We start from the raw sequence: 25,365 nt of genomic DNA on the forward strand, positions 1-25,365 counted from the left end.
ACATTCGCTTGGCCAAGTTGAGATGCAGCTAACTATTTAGAAAGTACATCTATTTGAGCAAATAATGCTTTGTTTGAATCAACTACATGAATACATTTTTGTTTTGACCGCTCTCTCATTTGAGAGATATTCATTGTAGCACATGTTTTCAATTGGCACTTTTACCTCATCTCCATTCTTTGTTCTCAATGCACCTCCAACTGAGGCATCTATAATCTTTTTTCGTTTGTGTTTCCAGTATCTAAAATGTGTCATCTATTCCATAGCATTCATATTATGATTTGGACACTTACAGAGTAGCAACTTGAATCTCTCTGATGCATCAGATAATGACTCAGACTCGTCCTGGTCAAAATTGGAAATTACATCTTTCCTTTCCACGAATTAAGCATTTGAGTAATACCTCTTTAAAAATTTGTCTTTCAGTTCTTTCTATGTTTGAATAGTATTATTTGGTATGCGTTGCAGCCAATCCCTTAGTGCAACATATCAAAGAAAAACCAAACAAACGTAATTTTACTTGATCGACAATTACATCATTTGGTTTGTACATTGAGCTTGTCTCGTAGAATTTAGCAAGATGCTCCCAAGGGTCTCTTATCACTTGCCCGTCGAATGCGGTTTCCTTCAAACTTGAAAGTATATAACTTTTAATATCAAAAGTTATATGGTTGGTTGGTTGAAAGCCTAATGATATGTGTCAAGCATAAGTTCTCCTGCAATAATCACCCAATGGTTATTGGGGTGAACTTGCCATCTCTTATCTTTCTTATTTAAATTTCTTCGTTGCATGTAGTGCTTCTCGTCTTGCTTTACAAAGTGTCCGCACTATTATTTCGATCTCTGAATCCAAGGGTTTCAACATCAAATTTGAACCTGACATACACAAATGAACAATACCTTAGTATTACTGCACCAAACAGGACATAATAAGAGTGCAAATTAAGAATTAAACTAGAAATAACTAATAAAAAATTAAAATTCAAAATGGAAAACGTAGAACAAATATTGCCTTGTTGAAATTATTGACAATTCCCAACAATGGCGCCAAAAACTTTTTGAATTTCTTAGCAAGTGTACTAATGCAGTTCTAACTAATAAAATAATTTGTCTCCATAGGGATTGAAAATTTAAACAAGATAACAATATTGCGAATTAAATTAAACAAAGGGGGTTTTCAATTATGACTAGTATGAAAAATAAGCACAATAAGAAATTCAAAGTAATGTTTCGATAGAGAAGGATTAAATCATTATTTCAAATCCCTTAACTATATTTGTTGATGAATGTGTATTACATGAATAACAGTTACTTTATAATTTTACAGCGAATTAACAAGGCCATTGCACCCAATTCTTTGGCGTACAACCCACTAATTTATACGATAATTCCCTAATCCCTTCGGCGAATTCAAAGTTAAACTAGGAGTTTCTATGTTCGTTAGTTCTAAAGCCACAACTTATAATTACATATTTCTAGTTAATTACTAACTTGAACAATTGCCCTATTTCAGATCAGTGGACTTACTGACAATAGTCCCTACTCATCTAAATTTTCCTTGTGCACTCATCAACATACAAAGAGCGGTAAGAACAAAAACAATTGAATAATAATTGAAATTCTGGTGTTTAGATCTCATATGTTTTAAGAAATGTCGAGACAATAATCTCTAAACAACACACAATGACAAGTTATATAAAAGTGCAGTGCATAAACTTAAAAGAACACAAGTAATTGTTCACCAATTAGGTATCAACAATACCTACTATAGGGGCTACCAATCCAGGGATAAGTCCACTATGATAGTATTAATTCGAAGCACTATGCAAACAACCTCCAGTTCACACGTAAACAACCTCCAGTTTACAACCTTCTCACTTAATCACTACCTGTGCTATACTTCTACCTAAGATCACATATGTATGAGGCCATCCTCAATCCCCCTCAATCACAATCGTGATGATCAATTACAAAATATTAAAAGACACACTTCCAAAACATAGTCACTCAATGCTTAAAATCTAATGAGTGAAGACATAACTTACAACTCAATGAAAACGCCAAACTCTTCTATCAATGTGATATTAGAGAGGCTCACAATAAACAAGACTACACAAACCCTAACATAAACTATAATGTAATTTCCACTAAATACTAGGTTTGATGCTTGCTATTTAAAACAATCTTCTAGACTAGACTTGGGTTTCGAATCATAACGAGGAACTCCATAAAATACTCCACAATCTTCTCCATGAAGATAGGGCTTCAATCATTAGTTTCCTAAATATTCTCCATATTTAGAAACCAATCAAATATCTTAAAAACAAAAACAATATCTTATTCACAAATCAAGCGCCACATAGGATTGCATAATATTCTAAAATATACTGCACTTGCACATAAAACGACTTCAACAGATCCAGTTGTAACTTTAACATACGCGATATTAAATGGACCTTGCATAGGACATCTTTCTCGACATGTCTTCTTCAATTGAAGTGAATAGAACATCTTGTTCCACATGTTCCCATAAGTTAGTTTCACCAAATATAATGTCATTCATAACACAAAGAATTAACAATAATTATAACATAAAAGTATTCAAACAATCTAAAACATTCATATGATCCAACATAGTACAATTATGTCATCTCTAAATACCTAATAAAAAATTACTTAGCTACTCATAGTGAAATTAACAATTATCGTTATTTGATAAGAAGAATTCCTGAAAACCAATGGAAAATAAGCTCTCCAGTGGTTAAATGCTTCGAGTTGTCACTTTTTTTGCCTAGAACTCGTAACCCCTTAAAAGGTCTCCACATTTTTCTATTTAAAGTGCAAAAAGCATGTCAGAGAAAAGTAGCATCGCGACCGAGTTGCTTCGTATCACAATCATGATACTTTATCATCGTGTCCACGATAATGTCATTGTGGTCATGAGAAATCCAGGTGATGATTTTCTCTCTAGTTTTCTTAGGAATTTTTTTAAGTTCCAACTTTCTACCACTTTTGCATTTTTGCTCTATTCTTTTTTATATTTGCTTTGCTTTTGTTCATAATTCCACCGTTTTTGTTGAAAATACTCGCAAATATTACGTAATGACAGTGTATCATCGGGCACACATGATCTTCTTTATCAAAATCTTCTTTTTGAGAAGGCACTTCATAAGAGTCTTCGAATTTATCACCAGTCATGTATTTGAAGACGTCACTACATGAATATTTGTAAGGATATCTCAAGGTTTCTTCCATTAATTCATCATTAATTTGTTGCTACCTCTTATTCCTAGCAGACTTGATATGAAAGATCTTTCAAGATTCTTCCAAAAGTTGATTCTTCAGACATTCTTCTGGTTGTTCTCTCTTCGATGATTCTTCTTGATGATGTTCCTTCATCTCCATTTCTATAAATTTTTCTTATTGATGCTTCTTCGAATATTCTACTAGATGAAGCTTCATCGACATCAACTTGTCTAAATGAAGATTTTATCCATGTTCATTTCCACGAGATTTCTTTTATCATTTCCATTGAATGATTCTTCGGACGATCGTCCATCTATCAAAATTATTCGTTAGAAGGAAACAATTGGGAATGATTATAATGCTTCTTCAACATATTCTAATAAACTTGTGTTTATTCCTTCATTTTTTTCAAAATTTTAATCAACTTGTTGAGCTTTTCAAGGACTTATTTCCTAGATTTTTCTTGAAAATCACAAACACTACCATATCTTGATTTAAGGATTAGATTAGGTTTCTAATCCCAATTCTTAACTTTTAGATATTTTTTAGATACTAAAGTTCTAACATTTCCTCCAAGGTTTCCAATGGTTGAGCACCATATGTGAAGATAACCTTCACACTTCCTTAGAGGAATCTTATGTAAAAACACAATAAAATATCTTGGAAATTAAAGAATTTATCAAAAGGTGTTTAAATTTAAAACAATGTTTGACTTTTATCAAATCCTCTTCAGTCCAATCAAAATTAGGTTTATTTACTACCTCATTATTAAATGCGAAGGTAAGAATAAAAGGACCATTGATTAAAATATCCAACATTTCAAAATCTTTAGCTTTGGCAAATGTTTCAAATCTTGTGTTCTATAAGTCAAACCTATCATCATCAAATAGAGGAGGTGTATTCATGAAAAGACCATTGTTAAAAGGTGAAGTGTTTGTAGTCATCATCTTCCTTCTAAGATGATTAGTCTGTAAATAAGAGTTAGGCTCTGATACCACATCTTGGACATGAGACTCCAAACACTAAAGGAGGAGGGGTGAATTGTGTGACTTTGAAAATTTATTTCCAAAACAAAATCTTTTACAAAGATAATGTTTAAAAATCTTTTGTAAAACAAACAAAGTAAAAGCATCAGAGATAAGAAATGAAATTACAGCAAAAATGAATGACTAAAAAGTAAAGAGTTAAAGGATGGGAGAAAAATAGTTAAGTTATAGAGATTTAGTCTAATTAAGTGACCTATTCCTTTCCCAAAAAATTCCTTCTTAAGAGTTTCCACTATGATGTGAGATTTTGACAGAATTTTCCCACAATTCTCTTTACATAAGGATTGAAGTTTTTCAATGGCTAACTTCCCAACCAATATTGATTTTTAACTACTGAGACCTCCACAGTCAACTGTGAGCTTTTAATAACAAGCTAAGCTCACAAACCGACTAAAGTTTTAACTACAAAGACCTCCACAGTCAACTGTGAGCTTTTAATAACAAGCTAAGCTCACAAACCGACTAAAGTTTTAACTACAAAGACCTTTTCAACCAAACAAAGACTTTATTTGGTTTACCTGAACAACCAAACAAGAGACTTTCAATTGTTTTAGCTCACAAAAAAAACAAAATTTCTCCTAATAGGAATTTACAATTTTGCCCCTACACCATACTACCTCACAAATATGAAGATTTCACTAAAAAAAACACTAAGGCAAATGTGAGAAAATAAAAAAAGAAAGAAAGAGGAGAGTGAGAGAAATATATCTCAAATATGTTTTTTTGCTGTATGAGAAATGAATAAGGAATAATCTATTTATAGGATGAAAGGTGGCTCAAATATGAAAAACAATCCATGGACTTTTAAAGTCTAATAATCAATTATGCAAGTCTAATAATCGATTTGAGATACAAAAATAAAAGGTTTTAAAAAGAGTCATTACTTAGTCAGTTACTAACCCTAATAGTTGATTATGAGGCGTTACAAAAGCTAAAAATTAATTATGCATCAACAATAATCGATTATACAATGTAAAAAGCCTTCATAAAGAACTTTGAGTTCGTAGTTAATTAGCTAGTCACAAAAATATTTTATGTTGATTTTCATAAAAGAAGACAGGCTTTGGAAAGGGTCGAAAATGCATGTATGATTTGCCTTAGTAAAGTCGAGAGTTAGTCTTTTATGTTTACAAACACTAATAACTTGACACTGACTCGACAAACTTTCACATTTCCTCTCTTTCGCAACTCTGAAGCTTGTGGTTCCTTGCCACATTATCTTTGACTGTAGCACTTCACTAGAATCTTGAATCTTCTTCTAATGAGGCTTGAGACAACTCTTCATGATAACATTCATCTTCACATGAAATGCTTGATCAGAGATCTTTGTTGACTTCACCAAACGCCTCTTGACATAAGGTGTTATCTTTCCCAAATAGATAGATAACTATATCTCTAAGCACCACAAACTTGAATACACAATTTAATCATAAAGCACATTCATTTGATCACTACATAAGATGATCTTCAGACACTTCAATTGCGACATAACTTGATCATCTCAATAGATGACACTTTGATCTTAAATCAACACCATTTGATAAACATATCAAGCACCATCACTTGATCAACATATTAAGCACCCTCACTTGATTAAAACACCAACACTTGATCAACATATTAGATGATATCATCTAAACCAACAAGCATTGGACAACAAGACTGATGACAACTTCTCTTAAGAGTGTTGTCAAAATCAAAACCAAACAGATCGATGCACCTGTCATACTTATAAATACATTAATCCATAACTACTACGATAAAAGGAAATAACACGATGATCAAAAGTTACCATAAGTCCAGGAAAGGAAAAAAGGATTTCACGAAGACGAATCGTGTTTCAATTTATAATGAGAGCGAAAATTCATCCAAAAATCCAAACAAACTTTATATAAGCAAAGAAGTGTGAGTTGATCAACGGTCCAAATTAAAAGAAAAATGAAGAGATGAAAGGCAATGGCCTGATCTTACCTTGGAAAATGCAACGACACTTGAGCACCCTAGATGGGTGCCACACTCTAACTTGCGAACATATAGCCACATATTTGAAATTTTTGTGAAACATCTCAATTATAGGAGACGCATTTAATACACGTGTTCCCCATTCCACTCACGACCGACTTCTTGAACTTTTCTCACTTTCCTAAGGCAACCAAACCGGCATTGTGATGCTGACACCGATTTTTAAAGACTTCTTGTTCGACATGTCACAACAAGTCTTAGGAGCAACTGTTTTAGGCTGATCAGAAGCCTAATAAAGGAAATACCCATTTATTATTCCCAGAATATGAGTGCAAGATGGAGTAAGACCCAATAATCACCCGACACATACACACATGTTCACCTAAGGAGCATTTTACACTCGAGACACTTCTTTTGAGAGACACACCACATGTTCACCTAAAACCTTAAGGTGATAGGTGTGTGGGTTCTCTCACTTATAAATTGTTCATTCTTCCCTTTTCTAACCAATGTGGGACTTCTTCCCCATACTTGATTCTCAACACCCCCTCAAGTGCGAGTCTATACAATGCTTCCTCTCATGTGAAAGTTGTATCTTCCACATTCACTTGTATCTGTTGACTTTCTTCAACTGCAAGTAAGTCGATCCCTTTCTCGAACCAAAGACTCTGATACCACTATTGGAGGCTACTCGGGGGGGGGGGGGGGGGGGGGGGGGGGGGGGGGGTCAACGAGGGAGCATTTTACACTTGAGACACACCTTTTGAGAGTCACACCACATGTTCACATAAAATCTTAAGATGATAGATGTGTGAGTTCTCTCACTTATAAAATGTTTATTATTTCCTTTTGTAACAAATGTGAGACTTCTTTCTCACACTTGATTCTCAACATATCTGCATGCGTAATACTTAAGATATACACTTTTCATACTTTACAATATTCCTTTTTAAAATTCAATCACTAACTTAAACGTAGAATTGTAAACATTACATAGCCACCCTATACAACCGCTCCAAAAACCTACAACACCACATGGAAGTCATTTTTGCATCATGAAATCTTTACAAAAAATTTCAATTTCTCTTTTCTAATTTCAAATAAGAGGCAAGTGTATCAACCATAAATAACTCAACACCTGATAATCCTCAATTGCATTTGTAAATCCAAAGTTCATATTTTTTCTTCTATTGAGCAAGTAAATCCTAAATTGATCTTGGGTGGGAAAAATTACTCAATATTTATTAATTGTGATAAGTATTATGCCACCTTGTCAAATGTCAACCGCCATAAAAATTGGACTCGAACATCCCAAAATTGAATTTTCAAAGAAAAACACAAATAACAATCACAAGCAAAGGAAAGTGAAAAAGAGCACCGAAATCAACAACGTTGTTTCTTGTGAGTGTTAACTTCAAAACATGGGACTCATCCAATACGATCCAATCTACTCTCTCTGCAAAATCTCTTCACCCTTCCGTCGTTTTCCACGCGCCACCGCTCCCTTCCGTATAAGAGCCTTCTCCACCGCCGTCCATGATAAGCCTTCCGTTTGCACCGCCGACGAACTTCACTATGTCTCCGTTTCCAATTCCGATTGGAAGCTTGCCCTATGGCGCTACCATCCTTGTCCCCAGGTTACATCCTTCATTCAATCAACTATCACTTACTTTGTAAATTTTCATAAACTTGAAATTATTTTGATGGAATGCAAAATTGATCAATTCAAAGTGTTGAATTATGTGATACTATCTTGATGATTATGTATGTTCACAGTGGTGTCACTTCATGATATTCTTTCCCTAAATACCCATAGTAAGATTTTCTTGCATTCTCGGTAATTATATTCATAAAATTTACTTAGTTTTTTTAGTAACATATTACTTGATACATGAAAAATACGGAAGTTTTCAATCCAAAATCTTAGAGGAGGGTTTGGACAACGACAAAGAAGTGTAAATGATATGTGAAATAAGATGACGTAAGATATGTGATTACAAAAGTAGTTAAAGAGACATTGGAAGAATCAAGAGGTTTTAAATATATGGGTAAAAAATCGTGGTGGTGGAATCAAAATGGTCAGAGTAAAGTTAGAATAAAAAAATTGTTTTAAAGAATAGTCAAGGTGTAAAAATACCAAAACTGGAAAAGTATAAGAAAGTTAAGACCATATCAAGAAGGTAGTGACTGAAGCAAGAATTCAAATTTTTAACGGATTATACCAATCTTTAGTAATCAAAGTGGGAAAAAAAATCTTTATATAGGCTTGCTATGAGAAGAGAAAGAAAGCTAAGAGATTTGGATCAAGTGAAGTGTGTCAAAGATGAATAAAGAAAAATTTTGGTTCAGGAAAAAGATATAAAAGGTTGGTTGAAAGTGTATTTCTATAATTTATTTAATGAAGGATATGAAATCTCACCGGACTCTAGCAAGCTCGACATTAGAGAAGAGGATCAAAACTATAATTATTATTGTCAAATTCAGAAATAAGAGATTAAAGAAGTGTTGAAAAGGATGAGTAACAGTAAGGCGATTGAGGGAGACAACATACCTATTGAAGTGTGGAAAATTCTTCGAGATAGAGGTACTGAGTGGCTCACCAAACTCTTTAACGAAATTATAAGGTCAAAGCAAATGCCCAATAAATGAAGAAGAAACACTTTAGTTCCAATCTATAAGAACAAGGGGATATACATAATTGTGCAAATTATACGGGGATTAAATTTAAGAATCATACCATGAAGTTATGGGGAAAAGTGATTGAACGAGGTTAAGAAAAGAGACTCAAGTCACTGAAAATTAATTTGGTTTTATTTCTGGGAGGTCAACCATGAAGCAATCTATCTACTATGATGGGTGATGGAGCAATATCAGATGGATCAATAAGGCTTGTACTTAAATTTTTTTTTATTTGAAGAATGCATATTATATAGTTCCTATTGCCTAAAGAAATTTTGTGGAAAGCCCTAAAGAAGAAAGGGTTAGCATGACATATATTCGAGCTATCCAAGATATGTGTGAAGGGGTATCGACTAGTGTGCAGATACAAGGTTGAGAGATGGACCATTGTCCCATTACAATAGATTTGCATCAGGTTCAACCTTAAGTCTCTACCTTTTTACTTTAATTTTATATGTAGTCATGGAACACTCCCAAGAGCTAACACCGAGATGCAAGCTTTTTACAAATGATGTAATTCTACTTGGAGAGTCGAATGAGAATTCAAATGAAAAGTTGGAGATTTGGAAATGAGATTTAGAAATACAAGGTTTTTGCCTAAGCAAAAGTTAGACCAAGTATGTGGAATGTAAGTTCGACAAAAAGAAAAAGGGTTCTAATCTAGAGGTGAAAGTTGAAGACTATATCATCCAATTAGTCACACAGTTTAATGTATCTTGAGTCTGTAATTTAAAAAGATGGAGAAATAGAAGGGAACGCAAACCATTGAATTCAAGCTGGGGATGGTTGAAATGGAGGAGGGCTTCAGGAATTTTATATGACACAAAACACCGCTCAAACTGAAGGGAAAATTTTATCGGACTGTGGTAAGATCTGCGATGTTGTACGAGACATAATATCGAGCGGTTAAGAATCAACATCGAGAATAAAGTGAGTGTAGTAGAGATGATGATGTTGCGTTAGATGTGTGGTAAGGTTAGACATTAATAAGGCAAATATGGCAATGTTAGAGAGAGTGTTGGAGTAACACCTATAGTCGAAAAGATGATGAAAAATAGAATTAGGTAGTTTGAGCATGTAGAGAGAAGACCTGTATATTTTGTGGTATGAAAAGTAGATCAAATGAAGAGAAGTCAAACAACTAGAATTAGAGAAAAACCTAGAAAAATTATAAGAGAAGTTATTAAAAAAAATCTTAAGAGTAACGATTTGGGTAGAAACTAGATAGAACATTATGATGAAAGTTGATCCATGTAGCCGACTCCGCTTAGTGGAATAATTGATTGATTGATTGTTGTTGTTGTATCTATATGCTTCATTGCTACATTCTTCATATCATGACAGATAAATAAACTAAAGGTAAACAACAAGATTCTTGATTTCTCACTACGAGGATATAAAGTTTGTCCAAACTCCAAAGCGCTTTATAATTTGTCTTTTTTTATAACCATCTTGGGGTAACACTTAAGTAGTTTTAGCATGTAAAGAGAAGACCTATAAATTATGTGGTAAGAAGAGTAAATGAAATGGAGAGGAGTCAAACAACTAGAGGTATATGAAGAGCTAGAAAACCTATAAGCAAAGTTATCAAAAAAGATCTCGAGATTAACGATTGAGATAGAAAAATGGTCCTAGATAGAACATTATGACATAAGCTGATTCATGTAGTCGAACCCACTTAATGAGATAAGTCTAGTATAAAGCAATGCGATAAAGTGTTAATTTAAATAGATGGGTTGATAAAATTTATTCTTTGTAAAATTGATTAAAAGGTTTGAGTGTATCAAGATTTACGAGCTCTCTTTTTCTAAAACTTAAAATTAAATTCAATACTTGTTTCACAGGCACCTCCCAGAAATCATCCTCTACTGCTGTTGTCTGGAGTAGGGACTAATGCTGTTGGATATGACCTTTCGCCTCAGGTAATGAACCTTTATTTCTCTCTTTTCTTGTCATCTTATTTGTATATAGATTTTTCTTAGCCCCTCCTTCATAATTGTGCACTGTGTTTGTTTTTGTTCTGTATGTAGTTTTCATTTGATTCTACCTGTCCTACTTTCCTATTTGTCTTCTTTCATTTTCAATTTTTGCATCTCAAATGTTTGTTGGTGTTTGTGTTTTAGCATTAGAAGACCCACAGAAAAACTAGTATGGAAGGTTGATTTGATAGAGAGTAGTCTTATAGTTAGAGATAGGCAGAGAGCTAGAAAAATTAGGTAAAGTCATTAACATTAGAGGCAAAAGGTCTATATTTGAAATGAATATGTTGTCCAATTCATATGGCAAATCCATCTAGTGGGATGGGATTTTGTTGTTGGTAAGATTAGATGAGATAAAACTAGAAATGACAATATTAAAAAGATTTTTGGGTTAACACTTATAGTAAAAAAGATGGTGGAAACTAGATTTAAGTCGTTTGAGCATGCAGAGAAAAGACATGTGGATTATGTAGTAAAGAGAGTAGACCAGATGGAGGATAGTCCAATCGCTTGAGGTAGAGTAAGACCTAGAAGAACTATAAGCGAAACTATTAAAAAAAGATCTCGAGATTAATGAGTTGGATAGAAGCATGGTTTTTGATGAACTTTATGACGTAGTTTAATTCATGTAGCCGATTCCGCTTAGTGGAAAAAGGCTTGGTTGTGTTGTTGTTGATAAGTTGCTTGTGCTAGTAAACTTGTTATCGGTTGAGTCAGCAACCATAAACCTGAAATATTTTTGGGCGTGTGAAATTGGCCAACTAGATGATTCTACATAAATACAGTCTTGCATCACCGGTATGGCAATCAAATGACTCATATCTGAAATGTTCTTATGACATTTTATGTGCATGTCTTTTTTTCCTGTATATTTTTCACACCCTAATATTTATCTTTAGCATGAAAATATTACAGTGTAGTATGTTTATGAACAAAGGAACTTGAGACTTTTGACTGTTGATATAAACACTAATATACCGTTTTAAATTGCACTTTGATAGGGAAATTCTGAACTCCTATTCCTTTAAAGAATGCAATGAAAACACATCTTTTGATTCTCTGTTTTTCCTTCAACCATCTATCTTTGTGGTTAAATTTTCATTTTTCCGTTGTATTATTTTATGCAATTAAACTATGTCTGAGTAACTAATGATACTCTTCCTAATCATAGCTGGTTGGTTGTATTTTATCGAGCATTACATATTTTTCTGGCTTTTTATATCAGGCTTTGTACTAACACATGATATGTGCTGCAGTCATCCTTTGCCCGTCACATGTCTGGGCAGGGATTCGAGACTTGGATTCTTGAAGTACGTGGAGCTGGGTTGAGTGTTCAGGGTTTAGATTCCAAAGATATTGAACAGTCTGCCCATGCAATGTCTGAGAAGATGGAAGATATGGAAGGTATGTTGGAAAATGCAACCAATGGATCCATATCGTCAAAAAAGGAATTGGATAACATATCTGGTGATGTCTCCAATTCTGCCTCAGGAGTAGAAACAGAGAATGTGGATGTCGTAGGAGACCTATCTAGATTTGCTACTGCTTGGGATGAATCGAAGTTGGTCGCTAGTTTGTCAGAGACTTTTACGCGTTTGTCAGAAAGAGTCTCGGGGTTTCTTGGTGAAAGTCAGGCGAAGGTCATGTCTGCCAGATTACTTGATCAACTTTCAAAACTTTTGGTGGATTCTCAATTATATGAACAATTCAACGAGGTAAGGGGAAAGCTTGCAACTTTGTTGGAAACAAGACAAAATTCTGGCATTACTAGTCAAATAACAGATTTGAGTGAAAAGATAGTAGATATTATTGAGGCAGGTCAGCTATCCGTTTCGCCTCCATTATTTGATTTGCAAGCTCGCTTTACTGCTACAATAGAAGATTTTCAGAAGCAACTGGACTTGATGGTGAAGTACAATTGGGACTTTGATCATTACTTGGAAGAAGATGTTCCTGCAGCGGTGAGGTGACATCTGATCATGTTGCAATGTTGCACATTCGTAATTCCTTTTTCAGTGGTTAACAATTATATGAATTGCAACCCCTTTCGTTTTTTGTGATAATCAAACTTTAGAGAAAACTTCCTCTGGTTGCATATATCTTATTCTTATATGAACTTTTTGGGTTTTATCTATACAGATAGAATACATTTTGAAACAAAGCATACCAAAAGATGGGAGATTGCTTGCAATTGGACACTCCATGGGTGGCATCTTACTATATTCAATGCTGTCACGGTGTGGTAAGTTTCCAGCTTTTGAAAGTGCGGATTTACCAGACCGTTTTTCTTTTATTAGTTATCATCTTATTTTTTACTCTCTCAATCAACATACCTTATTTTCTAAACTATAATCCCCAATCATTTTTTAATTACGAGCAAAGGTGTAGGATTTGGATTTGGAAATTTCCGTAGGAGGCTGATATCATAGTGATATGGCCATCTATGGCCAATACATTAAGTAGTTGTGGTTAAGTAACTAACACTAATCTATATCAATTTCTAAACTCAACTTGAGCTTTCCTGATTGACATATAAACAGTCTAAAACACAACTATATATCTTGATGAATTACAAAAAGACCAAACTTTAGAACCATCTTAGTCCATACATAGATATATGGTACGATCGAGTCAAGTATATGTTAGACCTCCCATTAGAGGGCAGTTATGTTTTCAAGTGGGATTTATTATATTATAAGTAGCAGTTTAGTGGTAATTATTATATTATTAGGATCTGTTATGTTTTATGTTTAGAATAAATAGGGAAAGAGAGGGGGGTTGATTAGATTGGAATTATTGAGCAGTTAGAAGGAGAGACCCGACTCTCGAACATTTGGGAAGGGGAGAGAGGCCAAACTCTCAAATTTTGGAGTGTCTGTAATTCCTTGTAAATGTTCTGTCATTATCGTGTTGTGTGTGTAATGTATGCAATCTGGTTGTGAATTATTCTTACCAGAATTGTCATAATAAAGTGTTTGTATTGTATTATGCAACATGGGTGTAATGTAATTTAAACCGAATTTGAGTTTGTTTTATAATTTTTTTAGTGAAACTAGGATTTAATCTGAAATATATCTATTGGCATCTTGATAACTATGGTCCGATCATCTTTCTTACATAATGCTAAACTACGTCTACTCTTATATATTTCCATGATAGACGGGTTACTCCGTGTTTGTTGCTTTTATACTATAATATCAGCTTCTTAAAAACATTGTCAATACATAATGGCATATTTTACTAGTGAGCATACATAGTGGTATAAATCTAGGCCTGCTGGTAGCACTGTACAAATAAATTTTTAAGTTATTTATTTATTTAAGATTTGTTATCATCATATTTCATATAAGGTTCTGAAGGAAAAGAATCCAGATTGGCTGCAGTAGTTACCCTGGCATCATCTCTGGACTACACATCATCCAAATCAACTTTGAAGTTACTCTTGCCTCTTGTAAGTGGATAGTTTTATCCTTTTCTTGTTACCTCCTTCATAGCTTTAGTGGTTAACTTGTCAGAATATTTAGCAAGGAACTAATGAAGTCATTTTTCAACAGGCAGATCCTGCACAGGCTCTGAGTGTACCTGTTGTTCCTTTAGGGGCATTGTTGGTAGCAGCTTATGAGGTTTCATCTCGTTCACCATATGCACTGACATGGTTAAATACTTTGATTTCAGCCGAGGGCATGATGGATCCTGATTTATTTAAAAGACTGGTCATGAATAACTTCTGTAAGTTTCTATCTCAAAGAAATCTAAAAATTTCTGTGTACCATCAAGTAATTATTTAAGTGTTCAGGAAAATTGGTTCTTGACATGTTAGTTTGAGAGCCATCGTGACTTATTAGTATTAACAAGTGGTTAGGACTTGGGATGTAGGAATTTGACCCCTCCTATTATTTTGAATTTCAGCACAAGGTAAAACTGGCTTGTGCACAGGCTTTTTATTCCACTGTATCTTTTGCATTCGTAGTCTTTTTCATTTGTTTTTTCACCGTTCTTCTTTGCTTCTTCATCATTTGCCTCTGCTCCGCCATGTTCTCTTTTGATTCTTAGTTCGGCTTCGCCTCCTCTCCTTGCTATGTTTCACTCCTACAACCTCTGTAATGTGTGCCTTGCCGCCTTGTTTCTCTTTTGATAACCACGGCATCATCATCCTCTGTCATTGCCAAAGTAACTCTTATAAAGACCAGAGCAAGAAAACAATTGTTTGTGAGTTTGGTGACCACCATTCAACACGAGGAATAACAAGAACTAAGAAACATCAGTTTGCGATAAGGGAAGAAGTAAAATCTTGCAGGAAAATATCGGACGGATATTAAAAAAATATTGCAAGAGAGTTATGATAAAAAGCAAGACGCTACTGATGTGTATATGTCTTGAGTTAATATCAATGAAGATGATGATGTTGTGCAAGAGAGTTATGATAAAAAGCAAGACGCTGCTGACTCTATTTTGTTTGCCTTGCCCGATTTCTCTTTTGATAACCATGTTATCATCATCCTTTACCTGTGCAAGTGTAATACCAACATCCAACAACAAAGATGATTTTAAACCTATTGGTGACACAACCTTGATATTGGTTGGCAGTGCAACTCTGCACTCTTAAAAGATGAGAGCAAGGAAACAATTGTTTGTGATTTTTGTGAGCACCTTTCAACGGGAAGAATAGCACGAACTAATGTGATTTAAATAACTCATTTTGTTTACTTTTAGAACTTGGTTTAGTTATTTTGAATACCTATATAATTCGACTTTTGATAGGAACTCATTTTGATGGGATATGTCAGTTTAGTATTATTATTAAGTATAATTGTTCTTTTAAATTAGGGTATTTTTCTATTTTTAAGTATTTATATATGTTATTAGGATTTACGTTTACTGTATACATTGTTTTTTTTAGTCTCCACAATAGCAGTCATCCCGCTATGTCGCTATAGCATTTTGGGGTTCGGCACTACGCGTCGCTATCTGCGATTAACAACCTAGTCTCGGTTATACACACATTTTATAAAAAGATGTAATACGTCTACTCAAATAAATTACATATATAATCTATAATCGTACAAGATGGATTATATAGAATCTTGACAGAGGATATTCAGATGGATTTTAATTAGGGAGATAATATAACTTCATTTAAGCATTCTAAGATGACTAAGTATGTTGAAAAAGTGATATTATTTCTCGTTTTTTAATATAACAAGGGCTAAGCCTTTGGACCTAAAAGGCATCGGTAGGTCGTAGGAGGGTACGCTATTTTTTTTTTGGGTTCGAGGGTAAGATATTAAACTATTTAGGAATTATATGATGATCAGGACATGATGATTTGACTGGTTTTCATCAAATTTAAGTACTTATCTAATCCTGCTAGATGTGCTGTCTAGATATTGTCAATTTTGCTCCGATCAGCAAGTAGGTATATCTGAGATTAGAAGAACTTTATTCTGTAATAAGATCGGTATATGCATTTTGCACACACCTTTTTATTCTCCAGTTAAGCAAATTGTGTTTGGCTAACCAACTTATAAATCACCTTCGAATAAATACAATTGCATCTGCCAGGCACAATACCTGCAAAACTTCTCTTACAACTCACAACTGCATTTCGAGAGCGTGGTTTATGCGATAGGAGTGGGACATTTTTTTACAAGGACCATCTACACAAAAGCAACGTACCTATTTTAGCTATTGCCGGAGACCAGGATTTGATTTGCCCACCTGAAGCCGTGGAAGGTATTTTTCATATCCTAGTTGTAGATATTTTATTTTCCTGCCGGGCTTTCAAGAAATGAATATTCTCAAAAGGTTTTATTTTTATTTTTTATGAGCAGATACTGTAAAACTAATTCCTGAACACCTAGTTACCTATAAAGTTTTTGGAGATCCCGAAGGCCCGCATTATGCTCATTATGATTTGGTTGGAGGAAGACTGGTACTTCCTTACTCTCTTTACTTTCATTCTTAATATTATCTTAGATTGGAAAATGGTTGTTGATATCAACTAGTTTTGTAGTGAAAATAATCATTTTAGTCCCTAAAACATCTCATTTAAGCATGAATTGTTTTGTTTCGTAGTATCAGGATTGTTTTGACACAAATAATCGGTATATGTTATTTCTAAAACCTATTGCTGCTTTTTCTGTGATGTTTATTATACGTACATTGAACGCAGGCAGTGGAGCAAGTATATCCCAGTATAATTGAATTTCTTAGTTGTCACGACGAGAAATAACAGACACCAATCTCCATCAATTCATTAAATACATTCTTCTTTGGTCATGCTTGATAATCATTCCTAACAGGTCTGAGTTTCTTATTCCCTTTTGTACATCCCCTTAGATCTCTTATGCAGCACGCACCAAAGGCTGTTAATGGCACTCGCAAGATCATTTATCTGGTTGTTTTTTACTAGGTACATTATCCGTTGCAGAAAGTTAGATGAATTTATAGCCCTTTCGAGTTTCGTGCATTGCAGTATCAAGTTTTCACATTCTGAAGGCTGAATTACTACCAAAGATATAGTTACAGGAATTACAAGTCAATAGTCCTTTAGAAAAAATTTCAGCATTGTTGCTGATTTGTTATAATATTCATGTACAGAACATCTTACAAGTTTCTTGAATGTATATTGGCCTATTTAAGTTCAAATATAAAACTTTTAGGAGGGATTTCTATTTCTCCTTTTTTTTGCCCTCTCTTAATAATTGAACCAAACAAAGCCTTAGACATGATTTGGAACATGCAACAGACACACACTGTGGTCACTAGAAGAAAAGGTTACTGTATGTCGATAGCAAGAAGATAAAAAGCTAGATACAAGGGCATTGTTTGTTTGCCAGCAAGAGATGTCAATAATGGGTTCACCTTCTACATTGTCTTCAAGGGTCCCTCCATTGTTGATCTTGACATCTCAATAAATATCTAAATCAATCCTTGACTTTATTTAAAACTTTACACCTAGATACTAGTTGTCCTCTAAAAGTGGATGCATTGGATGTTAATTGTTTTGCTAAATGCTAGTAATACCCTGTCAGAGACATAGGTATAGAAAATTGTTTTCTGAATTATATTCTATATGACTTGTTGGGATGATATTCAAGTTGTAATTCAGCAGTTTAACTAATAAAGCATCAGATTTTTTTCTACTTGTAACTCATAAAAAAGAGAAATGAAAGTGTTGCTATGAAAAAACAGGATGGTATGGGATGTTGGAATCCAACCAAATCGCTGTTCCCTTGGAAAGTGGCAGTCATGTCACATAGTATGAAGATAACTCAAACAGATGTTCTAAAATTAGAGAACTTTATGCTTATTTCTTATCTATTGTCACCTTGCTCACCGTGTTTGATTATGTGGTCATAAAAATTAGTTTTAAATTATTTAATATTGTAAAATAGATTCATTTAATGATAAGATTTGATTGTTAGTATTGTTATTATTTAGTTTTATAAAATTGATTTTAATTAATGGTGAATTAAACATAAAGTGATTTATGTTTTCAGTGTATACAAAAAATGTTTATCGATAAACACTTATATAAACTATATTTTATTTTTATGAGCTGTTTTGAACGGGTCATGCAAATAACTTTTAAACATATTATATATTATTTTCATAAACACTCTCAAATAGAAACACGATATTTACTATAATAATAAAAATGAAATAAATAAATATATTTTGCATGTTAGAGTATCGGTAAAAGAAAAAGTTGCCTATAAATTTTTTGATTGACTCACATGGGAGGAGATTGACACTTAGATGTTCTAGTGCGTACGAATGAGTATGAGTGAAACATGCTTGTGTGAACTTGATTAAAAAATTTTCATTGGTGGAAATGAAGATTGAAGATTTTACTGTGGGACAAACAGTTCTCAAAGGTGTTTTAAGTAAAATGATCAAACATGAAAAAACATGTTGCGACACCTTTGTCTTTGACATTTTTAGTTTCCTAGGACTATCCCTTTGTCTTTCACATTTTTAGCTTCCTAGCACCAGAAATAATTGATCTTTTACGAATAATCTAGACTTAGGAATAACAATGTTATAACTCCTGAATTTATGAATACGGGTTTTAAAGAAAATTGATTTTGTCATTTAAAAAAGAATAGCGACGCAGTATATTACTCGTTTGCCATCTATTTCTGTATTAATTTTATTTAAGTTTTTAATCAAACAAAATAAAATGTTTTGTAAACTTTTCAAAAGTGTATTAATTGAAAATTATAAATAACCTATTTATGATTCATTCTTAAACTTTTTGGGGTCATTTATAAATTTTAAAAATTTTAGGTCAGTTCTAAAATTTCAAAAGTAGAGACTATACAATTTTTAAAAATTTAAAAAGACTAACTTATAAAATTTTAAATTATTAAAAATCAATTTAAAGGTTAATTTGTAAAATTTTAAAATATAGAGATCAAATTATAAATTTTGAAAAAATAATATTAAATTTAATATTCATATTCTATTATATGAAATTTGAGAGGAATATCAATTTTTATTTTATTTTATATGTCATTTTTAAAATTATTAAATTTAATTTGAATAAAATATGTCATTGATTTACATCAATTTAACATTTCTTCTTTTTTTTATCCCAACAAAATATTTTGTCTAAATTATTTTAAATTCTCTTAAAATATTATATTATTCCACCAAAATGTATCATTCAACCATACTCTAATAATAATCAAGTTTATTTTCAAAAGTCCAAGCACTAAACTCTAATAATTAAGTTTATTTTCAAAAGTCCAAACACTAAACTCTAATAATCAAGTTTATTTTCAAAAGTCCAAGCACTAAACTTCAATAATCAAGTTTACTTTCAAAATTCCAACCACTAAACTCCAAACTCTTCTTATCAAACACTTTTATAGAAGTTAGTGAATCTCTTCAAGTGCATGTTTGCACTAACATTTAATTAGTCAGGATGACTCTGCAACATGATTTTGAATAAAGAAACCATTTATAATTTCAAAGTAACTCGACACCTCTAAAAACAGGTGTGTATGTGCCTGTGTTCGAAATTGATACCAACATTTATTATTATATTAATTTATTAATTTTTTAAATTATTACTGATGTCGACTTGTCAATGTTGGTGTCGTGTTTCCTGTGTCCGTTGTTGGTAGCAATGTAACTTCTGCTAGTAGTGCATGCACCAACCATGCCTTAATTACACTGAAACTTGTGCTACTAAATTTCAGAAACTGCAGTTATGATAAATGTATTGCCAGAAGGGTACATCATTACCTTCAATGTTGACATAACATTTTCCATTTACTGTCACAAATGAAAAATTGACACAAGATTCTGAACATTTGTAGCAATGTTAGGTAGCATAATCCAGAATAACTTCTGTAAAGGATCAATTTCTCCATCCCTTGTTCTTTTGCTGTTTTGTTTTTACCATGTCTTCCATGTTGACAGTAACAGAAGATAAGCTTTATGCATTCAATGATTAATAATGGAGTAGGTTTTCTTGTCTTCCATGTGCTTTTCCAATTCACTATAAATATCTTAAGTCTACTAATGAAACTCATAACCATTGACTAGTACTAAAATTCAATGGACTCAAATTCATCTAGCTTTCTTTTGAACTCTTCGAATTTTCACTCGGTTTTCTACCAAGATAAACACGATGATGGCATAATTGATCTCGGTCTTAGTCTTGGAACGGTTCATCACGATGCTTATAATTCTTCAACCAACTGTATGATTTCATTGTTTTTAAGTTCTTTTTCTTAGTTTTCATAGTGTTTACTTTTATGATAATGAAATGATGTTTGGTTTGGATTCAGTGTATGATGATGATATTATGGAATGGCCTAATGTCAAGAACTCAAGCACGGCGCATTCGAGATCTGTTCAAGAAAGCTTTGATGAAGAGATAGAAGGGGTTCAGAGCAATGAGAGATGGGCTTATGTGAAGGTTAACATGGATGGAGTCTCCATTGGTAGGAAAATTTGTATTCTTGATCATGGAGGGTATTCAAGTCTAGCAATTCAACTAGAAGACATGTTTGGTAAGCAATCTCAATAATGCACTTACGACACATTGTTACTAAAATGGCTTTTTTCTAGAATAGTTTATTACTATATTTTTAACTGATTGTACTATTCAGGTAGCCACTCAGTTTCTGGTATAAGATTGTTTCAATCTGGATCAGAATATTCATTGTTCTATAAAGACAGAGAAGATAATTGGAGGGTTGTAGGTGATGTTTCTTGGAAGTATGTACTCATTCTCTTTCATTTAACATTTTTCTTACATTCTTTAGTTGAATAATAATATCTGATCGACTAATATGTTTGATAGAATTCTTTACTTGAATAATAATATCTGACCGACTAATATGTTTGATAGAATTCTTTAGTTGAATAATAATATCTGACAGACTAATATGTTTGATAGAATGTGTGTTGATGTCTGATATAAGATACTCCCCCCGTCCCATAATGAGTGACCCAGCACACCATTTCACACGGATTAAGAAAAGTGTAAAAAAGTAGTAAGACAGAGAATATCGTTTTTACTATAGTACCCTTATTATGTATTGGAAATTGTGAACTTTTTATTAATTAGAGGGTAAAATTGAAAAGAGTGTATTGGAAATTGAAATAGTTCATTCATTTTGGGACATTATTTTATTCCATTTGGATCACTCATTGTCGGATGGAGGGAGCAGTTAACAAGTGTTGTGTCCGGTATTCGTATATAAGTGTGGGATAATAGTTCTAACTTGTTTTTTTTTTTTAAGCAGGGAGTTTGTGGAATGTGTGAAAAGGCTAAGGATTGCAAGAAAGAATGAAGGCTATGTTAATTGAATTGTTTTGATGAGTTTGTGTTGAGTTGTGGGAACTCTTTGACCATGTAATAGTATTAGATGAATGGAAACTCTTTGCACGTGTTATTTTAGATGGTAGTTCATGGAAAATTGAAATGTGGTAATGAATCTAAGGACTTTGATGCTTCACTTGGTGACTTGTTTAACACGTTTTAATTTCAATGGATTCCTATCAAATTGGAACTTGAGGATTAGAACATCATTATTAAATATTAATTGATTATGTAGAAACAACGGTCTCAAATTGATATAGTTAACAAGGACATGTTACTACTCCCTCCTATAACAGACTTCGGTAGTATTTGAGAATTTTCTTCTAAATTAAAATGATATAGTAATTAAAAGAAATGTAACTGACCAACTGTGTGTTAGACGGTTGGGTCACCAGGGAGCATGGAAATTAATATATTGTGTACTTATTAAAAAAGTATAAGTGTGTAGGTTACTTTTGCAAGGATAATAATACTGGTAGGTTTTAGTAGGTATATTACAGTATACGGTGGTTAGGACTTACCTATATGGTATTGTTTTTTTGTGGTTTAGAGGACCTACTGACTCACGTGAGGTGAAAGAGGTGAAGGACTCTATATGTAGCGTGATGTTTTAAGGTGGCACTACATACAATATGATATGTATCAGTTCAAATCTCACTCTTCTCCCGGTGGAGGAGAGGGATATATAAAAGGCGCTTGGGTCTAGGGTTTAGGAAAATCTTTGGGCGCAACAACCCTTTCCCCTTATTATGGGGGGAGGATTGTAGACTAACTATTTCTTAGGGAGTCGTGGTATGCGTTCTTCTCACATAACTACCTGGAGACACATCAAATATCCCATGGCCGAGCACCCCCTATCTTGTATGGGAATCGCATGTGCGACATCACTCTGGACCTATGGATCATTTGGTGTTGGTATGTCAAGTGTGAGTAATGAGGCTCACATTAGATGAAAAAGATGTTGTTGAATACTTTTTAAGTGGGAGGACCCATAAATCCAATGTCTTAAGGGTTTAGGTTAATATTTGGTAACCAACTCATTTAAAATGAGTTTTGAAAGCCAGTGTGATGATCTTCGGACCCCCTCATGATCCAACAATGAGAGTTTGATTCGACTAGTCTCCTTGTATCAAAAGTCTTTCGAACAAGTGTTCAGGAGGCGTGTTCCATTGAGTGCAAGCAACGTTAGTGCAAGTAGATAGGATGGAAAAAACGCTTCCATTTAAAGGGGAGCATGCCCATCGGATGAATGGACTCCCATTTATAAGTGTGAGAGCCCATAAATCTTATAATATGTGGTGTTCAACTCATCAACATCTCACTTATAAAGTATTCAATATTTACTTTTTTTTTATCTAATTGTTGAAAGCTCAATGTGATGATCCCCAAACTCCTTCATAATCCAACATCTCAATTATAAAGTATTCAACATTTACTTTTTCATCTAATACGAATCTCAATACTCACTTTTAATATATCAATATATATATTTCACATCACAACCAACTGATATTGAAATAAATTTATGTGAAATCGATTTACAACTCAATCGATTTTCGACTGACAAGAGTATTAGCCACTTGGTCGTAGCAAGAATATTTGATTATTAACTGCATCATAATTAATTACATTATAGTCAGTTGGTGTATGCTATACTATTATTTGAATAAGCTATTGGTTATTTTATTTTTCATGTATTCTTACATAATAATTTACCTTCAATACTAATCCTGTTTAATTGAATAATATTCTATCTCCACTCCCTTTAATACTAATACTAATGTCTTTCTGTGTTTGTCCAAATTTCTGCATTTTTTGTAAATTTTTGTATTCTTCAATGAAATTAAGATGAAGATTAACAATATAAATGTTTGAAGATGAAGAAGATAAATATTTGAGTTTCATTTTATATGATTTCACATTAATTAAAGAATTAATGACCTTATAAATATATTACTCCCTGTTTCTTTGTAAGTGACATTTTAGATGATTTTTTTTTTCTATTTAAGTGTCGTTTTTATAGTTTAATGTTATAATTTGTCAATTATACCCTTACTTTTTCAATAAATTCCTTAATTAGTCATTGAAAAAAAAGAATGATTAGTGAATTTATTTAGAAAAAGAAAATAAATGAGGGTATAATAGAAAAAACAACTCTAATAATCTACTATCTTGGTTGGAGAATTTTATACTAAAATGACACTTAAAAAAATGGAGGGAGTGTTAATATTAAAATATTAAATATTTATAAATAAAATTTGATAATAAATAATAAATATGTTACCAATCATCACTCTAAACCGTCTGTAATATACTAATATATACATATCATTATATCAATAGTACTCCCCCGTTAGATAATGAGTGACTCATTTGAAATAAAATGATGTCTTAAAATAAATGACCTATTTCAATTTCCAATGTACATTTTTCAATTTTATCTTCTAAATAATAAAAGTTTCATCATTCTCAATACATAATAAGGGTATTAAAGTAAAAATATTATTTTGTCTCTTACTTTTAATCATTTTTCTTAATCTGTATAAAATGATGGGTTATCATTCTAGGACAGAGGGAGTATCAGAGAAATTCAAAAAATGATATAACAAAACATTATTGACCCATACTAAATGCACCCTCTTTTCAACCGAGCAAACTACACATCTACTAGTATCAATTAAACAACCATTGAGGTATTTTTAAAGGAAAAGTTATAAAATTGACACTCAACATGAAGAGATACTATAGAAGTTTTCGAAGCATTGGTTTACGAAATTAGTAAGTCACAAACTTGTTGTAAATATTTTAGCATTGGCGCTAAATTCATAGCAAACCACGTGAAACTCCAACTAGGAAAAAGTGTTACTGTATCCGTCAAAGTCAGAAGAAGAATAATGAGTCTCCATTCCCCTAAATTTGCGGCACATGATTAGGCCATCCAAACTCCGAAGTCCTAATTTAATGTGCTCAATCTTCTATTTCTAGTTTGGTACAAGTCAGCAAAATCTTGTGAAATTGTACATGCAAATTGGAGAGCATCACATCACAAGGAACAAATTCTAGCTTATAAAAAAGTTGTAAATTCTTTAAGACATTAACTCATGACATACGCTCTATGTGAATACTTGGGCATAGATACTTTTACCTTCAAACAAAATACATCACATATTTCATTACATAATTTGTAGTGTGACTCGTGTATCATAGTAATAAAACTAAGAGATGTGCTATGCTTACACCAAATTCAATTACACCGTATATACACCTTAGTTTTATTCTAACAATTTTGTTATGACACAAAAATCTATGCATGAAAATAATTATTAAAAAAAATAAAAAACAAGTCAAACCGTAGAAACATACGGTGTAGTGTAGCTTTTATATGTAAGCTTAGCATTTCTCTAAAACTAAATCATCAATAACATAACTTACATAAGTACATTATATCATCATTAAATGGATATAGACATTTAACAATATTGATATTTTCCTTTGTTACAGTTAAGTGAGTTCGACTCTACAAACTCATTAGAATTATATGATATGTTTCAAGGTTTAAAGAGAGCTTACAAAAGTGCTTATAAATCATTTATTAAAGAATTTCTTACAT

At 32.7% G+C, this 25,365-nt stretch overlaps 2 protein-coding genes across 2 annotated transcripts; both read left to right on the top strand.

The window, feature by feature from the left end:
- Positions 1-7,520: 7,520 nt before the first annotated feature.
- LOC131643019 (uncharacterized) lies at positions 7,521-17,601 on the top strand. Its single transcript, XM_058913171.1, has 10 exons — positions 7,521-7,891; positions 10,778-10,855; positions 12,169-12,873; positions 13,052-13,154; positions 14,263-14,363; positions 14,467-14,641; positions 16,475-16,645; positions 16,744-16,844; positions 17,085-17,214; positions 17,325-17,601. Exons 1-9 carry the CDS (start codon positions 7,676-7,678, stop codon positions 17,142-17,144), a joined length of 1,710 nt encoding a protein of 569 aa, XP_058769154.1. The 5' UTR covers positions 7,521-7,675; the 3' UTR covers positions 17,145-17,214; positions 17,325-17,601.
- A 2,657-nt stretch (positions 17,602-20,258) lies between these two features.
- LOC131610228 (auxin-responsive protein IAA32-like) lies at positions 20,259-21,880 on the top strand. Its single transcript, XM_058882125.1, has 4 exons — positions 20,259-20,627; positions 20,716-20,940; positions 21,040-21,148; positions 21,679-21,880. Exons 1-4 carry the CDS (start codon positions 20,483-20,485, stop codon positions 21,740-21,742), a joined length of 543 nt encoding a protein of 180 aa, XP_058738108.1. The 5' UTR covers positions 20,259-20,482; the 3' UTR covers positions 21,743-21,880.
- The last annotated feature ends 3,485 nt before the right edge of the window (positions 21,881-25,365 follow it).

This window comes from Vicia villosa, linkage group LG1, assembly GCF_029867415.1.
Source record: "Vicia villosa cultivar HV-30 ecotype Madison, WI linkage group LG1, Vvil1.0, whole genome shotgun sequence".
In the NCBI taxonomy this organism is placed as follows: domain Eukaryota; kingdom Viridiplantae; phylum Streptophyta; class Magnoliopsida; order Fabales; family Fabaceae; genus Vicia; species Vicia villosa.

What these genes read in the sequence shown, in the direction of transcription:
- LOC131643019 (XM_058913171.1), top strand. Translation starts at nt 7,676, where the DNA reads ATGGGACTCATCCAATACGATCCAATCTACTCTCTCTGCAAAATCTCT. An exon ending in AAGAAGATGTTCCTGCAGCG is followed by an intron (nt 12,874 to 13,051) that starts GTGAGGTGACAT and finishes TTATCTATACAG; the next exon opens with ATAGAATACATTTTGAAACA. An exon ending in CCCACCTGAAGCCGTGGAAG is followed by an intron (nt 16,646 to 16,743) that starts GTATTTTTCATA and finishes TTTTATGAGCAG; the next exon opens with ATACTGTAAAACTAATTCCT.
- LOC131610228 (XM_058882125.1), top strand. Translation starts at nt 20,483, where the DNA reads ATGGACTCAAATTCATCTAGCTTTCTTTTGAACTCTTCGAATTTTCAC. An exon ending in TTATAATTCTTCAACCAACT is followed by an intron (nt 20,628 to 20,715) that starts GTATGATTTCAT and finishes GTTTGGATTCAG; the next exon opens with TGTATGATGATGATATTATG. An exon ending in GTAGGTGATGTTTCTTGGAA is followed by an intron (nt 21,149 to 21,678) that starts GTATGTACTCAT and finishes TTTTTTAAGCAG; the next exon opens with GGAGTTTGTGGAATGTGTGA.